General features: G+C 43.0%; 1 protein-coding gene across 1 annotated transcript in view; it reads left to right on the forward strand.

The window, feature by feature from the left end:
* Nucleotides 1-16,768, forward strand: part of UFM1 (ubiquitin fold modifier 1) — a 38,972-nt gene that overhangs the window by 8,983 nt on the left and 13,221 nt on the right. The window contains exons 2-3 of the mRNA XM_033947767.1: nucleotides 2,313-2,369; nucleotides 9,777-9,834. Of these exons, the coding sequence (XP_033803658.1) occupies nucleotides 2,313-2,369; nucleotides 9,777-9,834 (115 nt within the window). The remainder of the gene's footprint in view (nucleotides 1-2,312; nucleotides 2,370-9,776; nucleotides 9,835-16,768) is intronic.

A 16,768-nucleotide genomic window follows, 5' to 3' on the forward strand; every position in this document is an offset into this window, starting at 1 on the left:
CCCCTTGAAGGACTGCACCCCCCCCCCGAAGGCCTGCACTCCCTTGAAGGTCTGCACCCCCCCCGAAGGCCTGTCCCCCCCTTGAAGGCCTGTCCCACCCCCTTGTAGGCCTGTCCCCCCTTTAAGGCCTGCCTGCCTGCCTTTCCCCCCCTTGAAGGCCTGTCTCCCCCTTGAAGGCCTGCACCCCCCTTGAAGGCCTGCACCCCCCCTTGTAGGCCTGTCCCCCCCCCTTGTAGGCCTGTCCCCCCCCCCTTGTAGGCCTGTCCCCCCCTTGAAGGCCTGCCTGCCTTTCCCCCCTTGAAGGCCTGCACCCCCTTGAAGGTCTGCACCCCCCCAAAGGCCTACACCCCCCCCCGAAGGCCTGCACCCCCCTGAAGGCCTGCCTGCCCCCCTTGAAGGCCTGCACCCCTTGAAGGTCTGCACCCCCCCCCGAAGGCCTGTCCCCCCTTGAAGGCCTGCCTGCCTGCCTGTCACCCCCTCCCCCTTGAAAGCCTGCTTGCCTGCCCGCCCGCCCCACCCTGAAGGCCTGATGCCCCGACCCACCCCGAAGGACCGCTCGCCCCCCTGGCCTCCCCGCACCACCTATGAACAGCCGCAGCAGGATCGCGAAGTCAGCGTCAGCGATCCCTGCGCGGCTTCCTGCGCCACGGTCCCGCCCCTCCTCTGACGTCAGAGGAGGGGCGGGATCGTGGCGCAGGAAGCAGCGCAGGGATGCTGACGCTGACTTCGCGATCCTGCTGCGGGCTGCTTCACAGGTGGTGCAGGAAGGTCAGTGGGGCGAGCGGTCCTTCGGGGGTGGCGGGGGACTGAACGGCAAGGCCGGGAACACCCCCTTAGGGCTGGTACCCGGGGCGGCCCGCCCCCCCCCCGGCCCCCCCCTAGGTACGCCACTGGAGCAGCCACTTAGTCCTCTCTCCATATGTTCATGAAGTTTTACAGGATGGACATGGCGGCCAAACAAGTCTCCGCATTCATATCTTCAGTTCTATCAGCAGGCTCATTTGTCCTATCCTAAGCTTGGGGGACTGCTTTGATACATTCCACAAATTCAGGATTAGAGTGTCTGTTGCACTAGAAGGAAAGATTAAGTTCTTACCTCAGTAATCTTCTTTCTAGTAGATACACTCTATTCCTAAAGCCCGCCCTATCAGATATTTATTTGCCTACAAACTGCCTCAAAGGTACTGAGAAATCTGGACATCTTGTTTCTTTCCTTTAGCCAGAATTGACAAGGGTAGAGGACACAACTGGAATTATGGAATTTTATATTTTGATGTATGTGTGGGTTTGGCCAGTTGTGGCCTTAAATTATATTCGTCGCTGATGTGACGTGTCCGTTATATGTAATTTGATTTGATATGTAAGTATGCAATTTGTTATAGTGTGTCCGTTATATGTAATTTGATTTGATATGTAAGTATGCAATTTGTTATAGTGTGTCCTTGAAGTGTTTTGTACAACAAATGTAAATGTTTTAATTTGTATGTTAATATGTAACTCACCCTGGATAAGGGCAGGTGAGAAATAAACAAACAAACTGCTGCATTGAAGAATTTAGGGGGTATCTATAGAATATCCCACACTCTTAGTGCAGGTTGCACTCGGGTTGGTGACTTGTTTGTTTTTACCTTGTTATGTACTGCAAATGGTTAAGTTTTGTGTTATTTGTTATATGTTTAATGATATGAGCAGATTAGACATGTTTCTCGGGGAGCGTCCCTATACCTCTCCCTATTCTATTTCCTCTCCAGGCCTGACCATCTGTTTTGGTACAAACTGAGGAATTGACAGCCCAGAGGGATGGAAAGTTGAGCAAAAGAATGCAAATGAGGCGCTCTACAAGAATTCTCGCGAGCAGGGATTGACTACCTACAAGTTCAGGAATAGAGTGTCTGTCTACTAGAAAGATTTCCGAGGTAACGCGCTTCCAGAGGCTGTGATAGGCAGGAGCACGTTACAGGGCTTCAAAGAAGGTTTGGATAGGTTCCTAAAGGACAAAGGGATTGAGGGGTACAGATAGGAGTAGAGGTAAGTTATAGGAATAGTCAAGGACCACTGCACAGGCAATGGGCCTGATGGGCCGCTGCGGGAGCGGGCGAGATGGACCTCTGGTCTGCCTTAGTGGAGGCAACTTCTTATGTTCTTCTTATGTAAGAACCTAACTTTTCCCTTCTTTGTTTTTGTTGGGAGTTCACTACCATGGTGGCTTGTTTTGAATGCCAATCTATCAAATAAATAAATACTAAATAAATAATTTTGTAAATGAACAGTTTTATATGTATTTCTCTAAGATATCTCATTTTATCCTGTAGGTCAAAAGCTACATTTAAGATCACGCTGACTTCCGACCCTCGGCTTCCCTACAAAGTGTAAGTTTCTCAGTGAGCAAGGAATTTACACAAATTCTCTGTAGTTATGTTGAGTAGTGAAGAATTTATATAATGTGAATAAACTGAAACTATACATATGTACATTTATTTAAAAAAAAAATCAGTAGGTAACATTACTGTTTTTGGGGGGTTTCTTTTAGTTATGTGCATTATCCAAATCCCCATGTTTCCCATAATTTATATGCAGGCATTTTAGACAGAATGTAGATATGAATTGGGATGTTCGGATTGGAGCCTGACAAATTTCAGTACTATTTTAGAAAAAAATGTGCTAACTTAAAGCTTTTTTTAAATAACATGAAGAAATGCATGCATGCAACAAGAGCATTCATTTTATATTTGTTAACATCTGAAGCATCAATGGAGGCAACTTGGACATCTAAGTGATGGCATGTAAAAGTATATTCCAGGACATAGATATTTAAGTGTCAATACTTAGATATGCATTTTGAAAACTTAGGGCTTTTTTATCAAGCAGCGGTAGAGCCTTGTAGAGCCGGTAAGGTAAATGCTCCGATGCTCATTCAGTTCCTATGAGCGTCGGAACATTTACCTCACTGGCCCACAGTAAAAGGCTCTACTGTTGCTTGATAAAAAGAGCCCTTATATGTATAAACATTTTTAATTAAGTACAGAGGCTGATGTCTGTCTTCACGATTAATTTTGGTTCTGCTACACCAGTGGTCTCAAACTCTCAGCCCGGGGGCCACGCCAGGTACTATTTTGAGGCCCTCGGTATGTTTATTATAATCACAAAAGTAAAATAAAACAGTTTCTTGATCATAGTCTCTTTAGCTATAAATTAAAATATTATTATTAAAACTATGAAGAGTTTTACCTCATGCAAAATTGTCATTTCTTTAATAAGACTTTAACTATTTTTTCCGAGGCCCTCCAAGTACCTACAAATCCAAAATGTAGCCCTGCAAAGGGTTTGAGTTTGAGACCACTGGGCTACACTGTATCAGACCAAAGTTCTTTTAAATTTGTTTACAGTATTAATATTCATAGTTGCATTTTTCACTTGTGTGTATGTTTGAGATTTTATGCCATTTTCTTCTATTTTTTTTCTGTTTGATATTTAATCCATAGAATATTGGTTGGTGGCTGTCGGAAAGCTACTGTCAATCTTTTATAATTTAGGTTTTCTAGTTTTGTATGTTACACACTCCATAGTTCTCTTTTTCTTTGTATGTTTTCCTTAGCTGTTTTGATTGAGGATGCAGTCTTAGAGATGATTTTGTAATGTTAGCTTATTGTTTGAAGAAATCTATTGGAGCTGTAAGGTTTTCATTCCTGTACTTTGGATCTGATCAGCTAGAATTTGTATAGTATAGCTTGGCTGTGTGTGGAGGGTAGACACTGGAATTATGAAGGAGTTGTTTTTTGGTGTATGGTGGGGTTTTTTTTAGCATTTGTCAATTTCTTTACATAGATATTCATAGATGGAGTAGTCCATTTTGCCTCTGATAGTGGGATGACATGTTTTGAAGGGGAACTGTACAAATTAAGTAATATGCAAAAGGTTTATTGTGGTAACTGTGCAGGAATCCTCCTCCCCCCTCCCCCACACACCAATTCTGATATAAAAAGGTAGTCATACTGAGTCACATTCTGGTGCTCATAGCAATTCTTGTAGTCTGTAAAGAGTTGTAGGTTGTAGGAATTCAGTTAGTTTTGCCAGGGATTTTTGTTGTGTATCTGTAGTCCTAGGAAAGTTGCATGGGGAATGATGCTAACATTTTATTCCACGTTCCATTTTAACAAGAAGGATGTTGGATGGTAGCTGCTTGATATTCTTTAAACGTGTTCAGAAAACTAGTTTTATCTTGTACACCTTTTATACAAGGTACCTTTAAGAATGAACAGAAAGCTGGCACAATCTCTATATAAAGTTAAACTTGTACAAGGCTCACATATATAAAAGAGACGGAGACCAAAATCACAGGAAATTAATTTTATTAAGGGGCTCAACACAAACCCTGTTTTGTGTGTTGCCTGTGTCAGAGGTTAGATGGTCTTCTCAGAAATCCATAGCTTCTGGTGATAACTGCACACTATAAATATAGTCGGTGTCAGGTCAAAACCGCGGAAGACAAAGGCGTGCGCTGAGAACTGAGCGCAGCGCGGAGGTGCGCACCGAAGAAAATAACTGTTTTTAGGGGCTCCGATGGGGGTGTGTGGGGGGGAACCCCCACTTTACTTTATACAGATCGTGCTGCATTGTGGGGGCATTGTGGGAGGCTTGGGGGGTTGTAACCCCCCACATTTTACTGAAAACTTCACTTTTTCCCTAAAAACAGGGAAAAAATTAAGTTTACAGTATAATGAGGGGGGTTACAACCCCCCAAACCACCCACAATGCCGCCGCGATCTGTATTAAGTAAAGTGGGGGGGGGCTCCCCAACAAAACCCCCCGTCGGAGCCCCTAAAATCTGTCATTTTTTTCGGTGCGCGCCTCCGTCTTGCGCTCAGTTGTCGGCACGCACCTTTGTCTTCCGCGGTTTTGTCTATGAACCATATAGTCGATAACAATAGTGAACTGATATGTCTGTCTCTTCACTAGTTAAAAAACTCAAATACAGTATATATGTATACAATAACAAAAGTTTCAACTCCCTTTTCATTGGTACTTTGTAACAGCTACTGTACTTAGAATTAATTGTTTCCAGTAGCAAGCTAAGTGACTTTCTCTTTCTTGGTTTTGAGCTTCCCCCCCACACACACACTATTTCTTGTACAATTCTTCTAATTTAGAAATATATTCCTAGGTTGCTTTGCATGAGCTGCATGTGTGTTATTTCAGAGCACAGCTGCATGGTTAATTAGAAAGGTCTTTTTGTTTCGAGCACATTTCTCCAATCCTATAATCTTTACATTGCTTCCCATATACTTGTGGGTCTCCTATCTGTACACTTCTCCTCTACTACCAGCTCCAGACTCCATCCCTTCTATCGGAATCAATACGTCAAATTTGATTTCTTGCTGTATTCAAATCTAGTCTAAAAGCCCACCCTGCTTTAAACTCCGAACTTCTATTCACTTGTAAAGTACCGTACGGAATTCCCTAATCCCTATTTGTCCTGATTGTCTGTTTTTGATTAGATTATAAGCTCTGTCAAGCAGGGATTGTCTCTTACGTGTTTAATATACAGCACTGTATATGTTTAGCAGTGCTATAGAAATAAGTACTAGTAGTCCTTTTTTAGTGTTACTACTTCTGGCATGAAAGAACCGTACACCGTACTCCTCCTATTTATTACTACTTCTATGAATATTAAGGGGGGAATTCATTAACAGGCGCAGACACCTGTCCTCCTTTCTGCCCGCCTCCCCGGCTTCTTCCTCACTCCCCCCCCCCCCACACACACTGCCATGCATGTGCACCACTTCCTTCCCCTGTACCTCTGTAATGTTCTTGGTGTGAGCAGTAACCACCAACCTGCTGTCACACCAGCATTGGCTCTTCTTCTGATGTCACTTCCTGGTTCCGCGCTTAGGAAGTAATGTCAGAGGAAGAGCCAATGCTAGCGTGACAGGTTAGGGGTTGTTGCTTGCTCCAGAACGTTAGATGTAGTGGCGCGCACATGGCAGGAGGGGCAGGGAAGGAGCATGTGGAGGTAGGGGGGGGAAGAGGGCTTGGGAGGGATGCCACCGTCCCGGGCGCCTCTCACCCTTGCTACGCCACTAGGTACACTCATGGTGTATATACTTTATTCTATTTTATAAATGTTATTGTTTGCAGGTACTCATTTTCCACCTTACACAGTACAAAACCAAAAATTTGTATTGCTTAAAATGTCTTGTTGGGCCCCCCTTAAGAATATATGGCGCAAAAATATGTTCTATGGTGATTTGGGGAACATACTGTTGTGTTCTGTGCACCTGGCTGTAATTCTGCAAAGGGGACGATCATGAAAGCATATGGTATTCTGATGTACTCTGCAGGGGCTTGGACCATGGCTGGGAAGGAAATAATGGTTTTCCTGGCATGAGATGGGTTTCGCTAATTGGTCAGTATTTCAACAAGGCCAATTCTAAGCTATTTTGAAATAGTGAGAATTTTTTTTTTTTTTGCTTTTTATTATTCGAAATCCATTGTACAAAGGCCAACTCCTGCAGTGAGTTTCTGTTGCTGAACAATGTCATGCCTCAGTGTATGCCATTAGTTCTAATGCTGTGCTCTGGTACAACTTCATAATTTAATCTGTATGTAGATTGGTTTTCTTCCTGTGAAAGAAATTGTACTGGCTGCTCTTTCCATCCAAAGGACCATAAGCTAGGTACAGTCTCCCCCAGGTGTACTACCTAGTAGTCAAGAAGATCTTTGTAAATGTCTCTGCATCATCCATTTACTCTTGCTTGTGCTTTTAAATTAGACTGCAAAGGTCAACAAGAATATATTAACTAAGAATTATTATCATTTGGATTATCTGTACTTATTCAAGTTAGGAAATTGGGGATAGTGCTGAGAAGTCATCAGTTTTAGCAGCTGTGTTTCAGATTAGTCAGAAATAAATTTGTTCTGGATATTGATTGAACTAACTGATAAATGACAAAAACACTGCGCTTCCTTAAAAGAAAGTCACAATGTTAGGAAATTCTACTTTACGGAGAAGGTGGTGGATGCCTGGAATGCGCTCCCGAGAGAGGTGGTGGAGAGGAAAACGGTGACGGAGTTCAAAGAAGCATGGGATAGACACAGAGGATCTAGAATCAGAAAATAATATTAAATATTGAACTAAGGTCAGAACTGGGCAGACTTGCACGGTCTGTGTCTGTATATGGCCGTTTGGGGAAGGATGGGCTGGAGAGGGCTTCAATGGCTGGGAGGGTGTAGATAGGCTGGAGTAGGTTTTGACGGAGATTTCGGCAGTTGGAACCCAAGCACAGTACCGGGTAGAGCTTTGGATTCTTGCCCAGAAATAGCTAAGAAGAAAACATTTAAATTGAATCAGGTTGGGCAGACTGGATGGACCATTCGGGTCTTTATCTGCCGTCATCTACTATGTTATGTTACTATGAACTATTTTTTTTAACGGACATTGAAACCTGCCTCTGTCCTAATCGGAAAAGATCAGGTGATACTGTAGGTGAAATTCAGGAGAAACTCTTCTGCTGCCTCTTTTGACTGTTTTCTAATAAAGCTATTTATTGTATTGAATACCCAGTCATTAATACATAAATTCAAAAGATTTAACTGTGTTTATTTATTTAAACATATAGCTGCTACACAAATTGTTCAGCGGCATTGTATGAATAATGGTGGTGAATATTCTCTGACCAGCCCAGCACAATCTGTTACAGTAGAGCAAGAATGTTTTGTCCAGCTATATGGACAGTAGCAATCTTCAGCTTTTATCCATATAACTGAGCAGTTTAAGGGGTCCTCTTACTAAGCGGTGGTAAGCACTAATGTGGGCTGATGTGTCCCATGATAATTTTGCACTCTGTATGCGCATACCACACCTTAAATACACGTCCAGGGGTAGAGAGTGGTCATTTCTACACTAATCAGTTAGCATATGATTATCACATGAGCCTTTTGGGCCGGATTCTGCAAACAGCGCTTACAATAGCGGCACCGTTCATGTGTCGATCACACTATTGCACCATTTGCAGAATCATGGCCACATCAAAAGTAGGTGCTGGAAATTTAGGCCAGGGTTTTACAGGCCTACATTTATGGTGCCTACCTATGAAGAGACTCATGTCTACAGAGGCGCCTGCGTCCACTTCTGGTGCAAACCACGCCTATTTTTGATGTAGGTGCCTCTATAGAGAGGACTTGATTTTTTTTAAATTACTTTGTAATTGGTTTTAAACAATGTCAGTTACCATGCCATTTGTCACCCATTAAGTTAGGCACCAATTAAGTTATTTTCAGTCCCCATTTTGTAGTGCCATTTATTTACCCTTGAATCATATGAGTTTTGCTTCAAGTGGTTCACCTATCTCTTAACATAAAACTTCTCACAGTTGAAAATGAAAGGTGAGAATGTAACAGAGACAGTATTGTTTCAAAACTAGTGGCTGAAAAAATACAGGCAAAAAATTAGCATTTAAAATGTACAAGAAATCATAAAAAAGAAGATAGGGAAAAAATTTGGGAAAAGTGTGGAAGATAGCTTTTTCTTCTGTGTGCATTTTTTTGCTATTTTAACATAACATAACAATCAGCTTATACCACAGGACCATTAAGTTCTATGCGGTTAACAAAAATTTATAATAGTGTATACAATTGGATGAATTGAAAATTACGTAAGTTAAAGACTCACAGAATAGATTACTAAAATTGGGTTCCTCAAGTATTGAAGAACCCACTATTTAGGCTGGTGTAATAAGATTATATTGAAAATCTGTATTTGTTTTTCAATGCATATTTTTTTTTATTTTATTTCTGTGCTAATTTTTATTTCTAATCAAATAAACTATACACTCAAATATAAACCTAGATTTTTGGTCTACTACTGCTGCTCCTCCTCAGCGACATTGAATCCGACCCCTCCCGCTCTGACCCCTCTGACAAGCTTATACACAGGCCTCTCCCCAGGCCTACATTTAAGCCCTGCTGGTCCAGTGCTGAGCCTGAGCAAGATAGATCTTCCTATGTTCTTGCCCAGTGCAGTTTCACTACTAAAAATGCTAATAAATATTAATGATTGTTTTGGGGTTTTTTTTAAATACCTTTCCTGATGTTGTTCTTCCTTAAATGTTTTTCTTTTGTCCCTGTATTCCTTATGTATTTTTTAATTTATGAATATGTTTTTATGTCTATTGTTGAAATGATTCATTTATTTCCCCAATTTTATTTTTGTTATATGCATTGAAAATATTTGATATTGCGTGTAAATCAAAATTTCAATAAACTTGAAACTAATTAATTATCTGCTAAGCACCATGTCATAGAATCATGTCTTGTGGCGCCTAGGTGCTGATAGATGTTGAAACCTTATGCACACTCCCATTTCGGTCAGAGTTTTCTTGGCCTAAATGAGTGTGCCTAAGTCAAACCACACCCAAAATCCTCCCCTAATCGTACCTACTGCTCAACATAGCTAATTTTTTTTTTTTTTTTTAATGTTAAAAAAATTTTTTTTTAATGGTGGAGCTTTCAGTTATCAGCACCAATTAAGAAAATTAAGTTAGGCACCTAGATTAGCTAGACGTGCCGATCTAGGCACCTAACCTCCAGGTGTCATTTATAGAATCGGGGCCTAAATGCTTGCTCCTAAAGTTTGGTGTGAAAATGAAATATTCTATAAAGGCTGCTTTTATAGAATTTGTGCTTAGCATACATTATCCTGGTGCTTAACTTAGGTTGCCCTGTACAGAATTCTCTCCTTAGTTCTGCTTTTTTGTTCATTAAATTCTTCTCTCTTTTAGATTAAGTGTTCCAGAAAATACACCTTTTACAGCAGTGTTAAAGTTTGCAGCAGAAGAAGTAAGTTTCTTTTATCTCAGTTCTTGTATTCCACATCTACACTATTTGGGTTCTTCTGTGCAGATAACAAATGAAACATTTAGACAAGGAAACGAGGACACAAGTTCTTTAAAAATGTCCTTACTAATAAGAAAAAATACTATAATAACAGCATAAATGTAAAATCAAAACTATAAAAGCTATACGGTGATGAGTGGCCTAATGGTTAGAGCTGCTGCCTCAGTACCCGGAGGTTGTGAGTTTGATCCTGCTCCCTGTGACTCTGAACAAGTCACTTAACCCTCCATTGCCCAGGTACCACAGCAAGTTTGTGAGCCTGCCTGGACAGGTAGGGAAAATACTTGAGTACCGGATCACTATTCAATATATTGAAAACTGCTTTGGGTGAATCTCTTCATGAAAAGGCAGTTAATCGCTTTATTATGGCAAAACCTGCTTTTAAATACATAACAGAATTCCTTCATATGGGATCGTGGCATCCTACTGAAGCAGACATTTTGGGAATTCTGAACAGAGTAGCATGCAAATCTGAGGAGTAGCCTAGTGATTAGTACAGTGGACTGTAAACCTAGGGATCCAGGTTCAAATCCCACAGCAGCTGAAGAGAAAACGTAGGACTACTATTTGAGTAGAATTACCAGCAAGGTGGGTGGGAAAAGGAAAAGGGATTGGGGCTTGTTTACTGCCTTTTTTGTAGTTTTACAACCACACTCAAAGCAGTTTACATACTTCAATCATTTTCCTTATCTGGCCCAGTGGACTCACAATATATCTAATGAACTTATTGCACTTCTTCGAGGGAGTTAACAAACAAATGGACAGAGGAGACCCCATAGACATCATATATCTAGATTTCCAAAAAGCCTTTGACAAGGTGCCCCCATGAACATCTACTCCGGAAACTGAAGAACCATGGGGTGGAAGGAGATGTACATAGATGGATCAGAAACTGGTTGGAAGGTAGGAAGCAGAGGGTAGGAATGAAAGGCCACTACTCGGACTGGAGGAGGGTCACGAGTGGTGTCCCGCAGGGCTCGGTGCTCGGGCCGCTGCTATTTAATATATTCATAAATGATCTAGAAACAGGGACAAAGTGTGAGATAATAAAATTTGCAGACGACACCAAACTATTTAGTGGTGCTCGGACTATAGAGAACTGCGAAGAATTGCAAAGGGACTTGAACAAGCTAGGGGAATGGGCGACGAGGTGGCAGATGAAGTTCAACGTTGAGAAATGTAAAGTATTACATATGGGAAGCAGAAACCTAAGGTACAACTATACGATGGGAGGGATATTATTGAATGAGAGTACACAGGAAAGGGACTTGGTGGTAATGGTGGACATGACAATGAAGCCGATGGCATAGTGTGCAGAGGCCGCTAAGAGAGCGAATAGAATGCTTGGTATAATCAAGAAGGGTATTGCGACCAGAACGAAAGAAGTTATCCTGCCGTTGTATCGGGCGATGGTGCGTCCGCATCTGGAGTACTGCGTCCAATTTTGGTTGCCGTACCTTAAGAAGGATATAGCGTTACTCGAAAGGGTTCAGAGGAGAGCGACACGTCTGATAAAAGGTATGGAAAACCTTTCATATGCTAAGAGATTGGAGAAATTGGGTCTCTTTTCTCTGGAGAAGAGGAGACTTAGAGGGGATATGATAGAAACTTACAAGATCATGAAGGGCATAGAGAAAGTGGAGGGAGACAGATTCTTCAAACTTTCAAAAAATAAAAGAACAAGAGGGCACTCGGAAAAGTTGAAAGGGGACAGATTCATAACGAATGCTAGGAAGTTCTTCTTTACCCAACGTGTGGTGGACACCTGGAATGCACTTCCAGAGGACGTAATAGGGCAGAGTACGGTAATGGGGTTTAAGAAAGGATTGGACAATTACCTACTGGAAAAGGGGATAGAGGGGTATAGATAGAGGATTACTGCACAGGTCCTGGAACTGTTGGGCCGCCGTGAGAGCGGACTGCTGGGCATGATGGACCTCAGGTCTGACCCAGCAGAGGCATTGCTTATGTTCTTATGCTTATGTTACCTGGGGCAGTGGAGAATTAAGTGACTTGCCCAGAGTCACAAGGAGCAGTGCGGGGTTTGAACTCACAAACTCAGAGCATGAGAAAAGAAGGTGATTATTAAAGTACGAGATGGGACAAATCGTATCTCATTCCCTCCTCTCTCTACTCACCATCATACTTCCATCCCTTGCCACTGATGCTTCCTCATTTGCCACTCACATTGGTTATAACTAGGTAGTATGTACTCTTTGGGTTTTGGCCAGGTACTAGTGACCTGGATTGGCCACTATGAGAACGGGCTACTGGGCTTGATGGACCATTGGGCTGACCCAGTAAGGCTATTCTTATGTTCTTGCTCCTAACTATGGGCTAGATTCAAACCGATCATGTACCGATCAGTTTGCGACCCCTTTACTATCAAATTTCCCTCTGGCCTGATTCACTTACCTCTCCTGTGATCCGCTTCAAATCTGTGCATGCAAATGAGGTGAACAAAGCAAAAAATAAAAATAAGTCACGGCCCTGAAAACCTCATGCAGCTCTGACTCTCCAGATGCCACGAACGCCTGCCTGCCTGCCCCAAACAACAGCCTGCCCCGAAAACTGTCTGCCTCGATCACCTGCCTGCCCCGACTCCCACCCTTCTCCGCAGTACAAGCCTGTGGTTTTACCTGCGGGCTTTTAAGCGGGTTAAAACCACGTGCTTCTAACGTTAAAAAAAGAAAAAAAAATATAAGCCGGGCCTGGAGGCATAGCGCATGCGCAAGGATCGCTTAACAGCCCGATCGGGCAGATTAGTGAATCTGGCCCTATGAAGTTATACACAGTTCACACAAGCAACTCACCCAGTGAAATCTACCTTTTTCAATGCTCAGTGTGCACCTTTCAAAATTAAATCATCAAGAAAAAAAAATTAATTACCGAAATCTGTGTGAACTGTAATTTAAGCACTAAAATCAATTAGAAGTATGAAAGAAAATACATGCTGATAACGAGAACAAGATTCCATTTCCTCATTTGCCACAGCTTGCAAATTTTATAATCCTTTTTTTCAGTACTTTAATAAAGGACAGCATGAAAAGCATGCTTTTTTGTCCTAAGAGCCTGACTCACGAAGCTTGTTTCTCTTGTAAACAGAGAATGTGAGAAAAGATGTAGTGAGTCAGTCCATAAGTACCGTATTTGCCGGCGTATAAGACGACTGGGCGTATAAGACGACCCCCCAACTTTTACAGTTAAAATATAGAGTTTGTTATATACTCGCCGTATAAGACTACCCCTTCTTCCGCACACCTTCTGCACAACCTTCTGCCTGCCTGTCCCCCCCTTGAAGGTCTGCACCCCCCGAAGGCCTGCACCCCCCCGAAGGCCTGTCCCCCCCCTTGTAGGCCTGTCCCCCCCTTATAGGCCTGTCTCCCCCTTGAAGGCCTGCCTGCCTGCCTGCCTTTCCCCCCTTGAAGGCCTGTCCCCCCTTGAAGGCCTGCCTGCCTGCCTGTCACCCCCTCCCCCTTGAAAGCCTGCCTGCCTGCCCGCCCGCCCCACCCTGAAGGCCTGATGCCCCGACCCACCCCGAAGGACCGCTCGCCCCACTGACCTTCCTGCACCACCTGGGAAGCAGCCCGCAGCAGGATCGCGAAGTCAGCGTCAGCGATCCCTGCGCTGCTTCCTGCGCCACGGTCCCGCCCCTCCTCTGACGTCAGAGAAGGGGCGGGATCGCGGCGCAGGAAGCAGCGCAGGGATCGCTGACGCTGACTTCGCGATCCTGCTGCGGGCTGCTTCACAGGTGGTGCAGGAAGGTCAGTGGGGCGAGCGGTCCTTCAGGGGTGGCGGGGGACTGAACGGCAAGGCCGGGAACACCCCCTTAGGGCTGGCACCCGGGGCGCACCGCCCCCTCCGCCCCCCCCTTGGTACGCCACTGCATGTAAACAGTACCCGGCGTATAAGACGACCCCCGACTTTGGGGAGGATTTTAAGGTACTGAAAAGTCGTCTTATACGTCGGCAAATACGGTATATTGTTAGGTATAAGCCAAAAACTTTCCTGACTAAATTTTTATACTGTACATGTGGAGTGGAATAATAAAAACAAAAACATCTTAAGTCCATTTTGGGCCCAAGGCGCTAGTCATCCAAAGTTGGCAGCGTCTAAAGTCCATTCTCGAAAAATACATCCAAATTTTTTTTTTTTTTTTTGAGAATCGTCTACTTCTACATCTACGTCCAGCCGTTTGATCGTCCAGTCTGCTAAGTCGTCTATCTTTATACCTCATTCTCATCCAAAAAATTGTCCAAGTCCAAAACGCCTAGAAAAAGACCTTTTGGACATGGGAGGGGTCAGCAAAGTGAAGGACTGGCCACCCATACATGGCACCTTACAGGGCACCTTACAGGGGCACCTTACAGGGCACTGTTGTGAACTTCACAAAAAGGGTGCCACATAAACATCTCACCACAACTCCTACTATATTCACCTGTATACCACCCCAATAGTCCTTATGGCTGCAGGTGGCACCTTTATGGCAGTACAGTAGGGTTTTGGTGGGTGCACATTTTTTGCCATGAATGCAGTGATTAGAGTGGCTTATGGGCCAGGTTCCTCCTCTCTATGGTTCACTAGCCCACCCCCCAGACTACTTAAGCCACCTCTGTGCAGCTCTTCTAGGCTTTTCTATTCCAGGTGCTGATGTTCTGTAGGCAGGTATGTACATTTTTATTCCGATTTGTATGCTGATGGGGGAGGGGGGTCAGTGATCACTGGGAGAGTTTGTGGGCTTTTTTTACTTTGTCCCTAAAGTGGTTATCTGGTCACTTTGGATACCTTATGGGCATTTAGACCTGTTTTAATCATCTTAAGTCACAACGTATAAATTCTGTTTAGGCAGTCTCGTTAAACTTTTGATTATTGCTGCAGGACGACTAAGTCTAGGTTGGCCCACATCCCGCCCAACTCCCACCCTAACCACTCCTCAAAAAACACCCCTTTTCACTCTGGGCGCACAGTGGGCAGTGAAAAGGCCTAAGCTGCTTTTAGATACTGTCACAGTGACTCCCCTGTGACTTTAAAGGAAACATCACAGTGCTCAAAGAGAGAATAAAGATAAGAACAGGACACTGATGGGTGAAACATCTGCCCTTAAAAGTATGCCTAGAGCCCTGGAGAGCCAAAATCTTCCTTTAAACACTAGCTCTAAGGTTGTTAGAGCACCTAAGACCTGTTCAACTTTCCAAAAGCAGTTGATAATAGGGAAAGGCAGAGAACTACAAGTCCCAGCATGCTCCAATATGGGAAGTGTAAGGACTAGTGCTGGAACAGCTAATGCAACCAGCCTATGTGAGAGAAGTTGCAATCAGCTAAGGAAAGGCCAGAATGTTACTGACATGAGGCAGAGTAGCTCAGGTGTAATGAAGCATAATCAGGGCAGCGTGGGAGAAAAGGGAATGGCTTCTAGGCAGCTAAAACACATACCATCATCCAAAGCAACTTGGTCTGGTATGGAAAGGAGTTTTCTCCAGCTCAAGGCTGGAAAGCAGCAAACAGTCAACTCTCAGGACTTCCAGCAGCAGGATGGAAATGAAGTTTGAACTGAGAATGATGTTTTTGCACTACTGTTTGAGTTACTGAGAAGCTTGTTCATTTTATTGAACAGAACTTTGGCAATAAAGTACATTTTGGCAACTTAAAACCTGACACTGTTTTTTCACTGCATTCCCTACTCTACCAACCAAGCCTCGACAAACCACTCAGCCGAAGTCTATGTGACCCGGGCAAGGTCATTAGCTCCGGCCAGTTCAGCCATACCCGGTCACAATACATCTAAAACCCGTTTTGATTATCATCACTTGGATGACCTGTCTTTTAGGTCACAAAGTACCAATTTAGGCAGATTTTTAGACGTATTTCCATTTCATTTATGAACCTCATGGTGCCTCCCAAGTATTTGTTCAGTAAAAATCCTGTTTTGAAAACCAAACAAAAATGTCCTGATGTGGTCAAGTTTTTTCATCAAAATGTTTGTGCTAGAAGATCTTATTTTAGAATTCATAACAGTACATTATTTGCAGCATGACCTGGTTCGAATAAGAATTGTTCTTTATAGAATGTCCCTTTGATACAAACATTTTTTGTGAACACAAAACTGTAAACAGACAAGTAGGAAACATTTAGGAAAGAGAGACTAGCACCAGTCTAAATGTATGTTTTTCAACTAAATTGAATTCTATGTCTGTTTGACATTTAAGCTACTCAGTGCTCAAGTTCCAATATCATGCCATTGGCCAGTGTTTTGTACAGCAGAAATCTGTAGAACAGAGCTGAATGTTTTGTTTGATGTATTAGAAAAATGCCACAAGCTGAATCTCTAAGACTTAAGGAGTTCAATAATTCTGCAGCTTGAGGCAGCAGATGGTTTCTTACATAAACATATTTATTTTCATTTGTTGCATTACACAAGGCTTTGAATCTATGGAACTGGCTTATGAATGGATTTGTTCAATTTTGTGTATCTTCACCAAGCCCTCTTTGCACCAAGCCCTCTTTGCAGTCTAGAACAGTGTTTCCCAACTTCTTCAAGCCAAGTACATCCCTAGATAGAAATATTGTCAAGAGTGCCCCTGAGTTTCAAACAGCAGAGATCTTGAAACACATATATAGCAAACACAGATCACTGAAAGTGCCATACAGACCAAGGCATACTTAGCATGAACTGTTATAATCTCATATAAACTGGCCTCTCGATGGGTAATCTGTTATTCTTACAAAATGAGTGAACATGAACAATGACATTTAAGATGGAACCTATTTTATAAGAATAGGAGATGGGGCCTATTTTATAAGAATAAGAGATCTTAACAAAAGTTTCATCTTTTCTCTGGAAAATGAAACGTGAAATCTGATTGGCTTAATTATCCTT

The sequence above is a fragment of the Geotrypetes seraphini genome, chromosome 6, assembly GCF_902459505.1.
Source record: "Geotrypetes seraphini chromosome 6, aGeoSer1.1, whole genome shotgun sequence".
NCBI classification, from domain to species: Eukaryota; Metazoa; Chordata; class Amphibia; order Gymnophiona; family Dermophiidae; genus Geotrypetes; species Geotrypetes seraphini.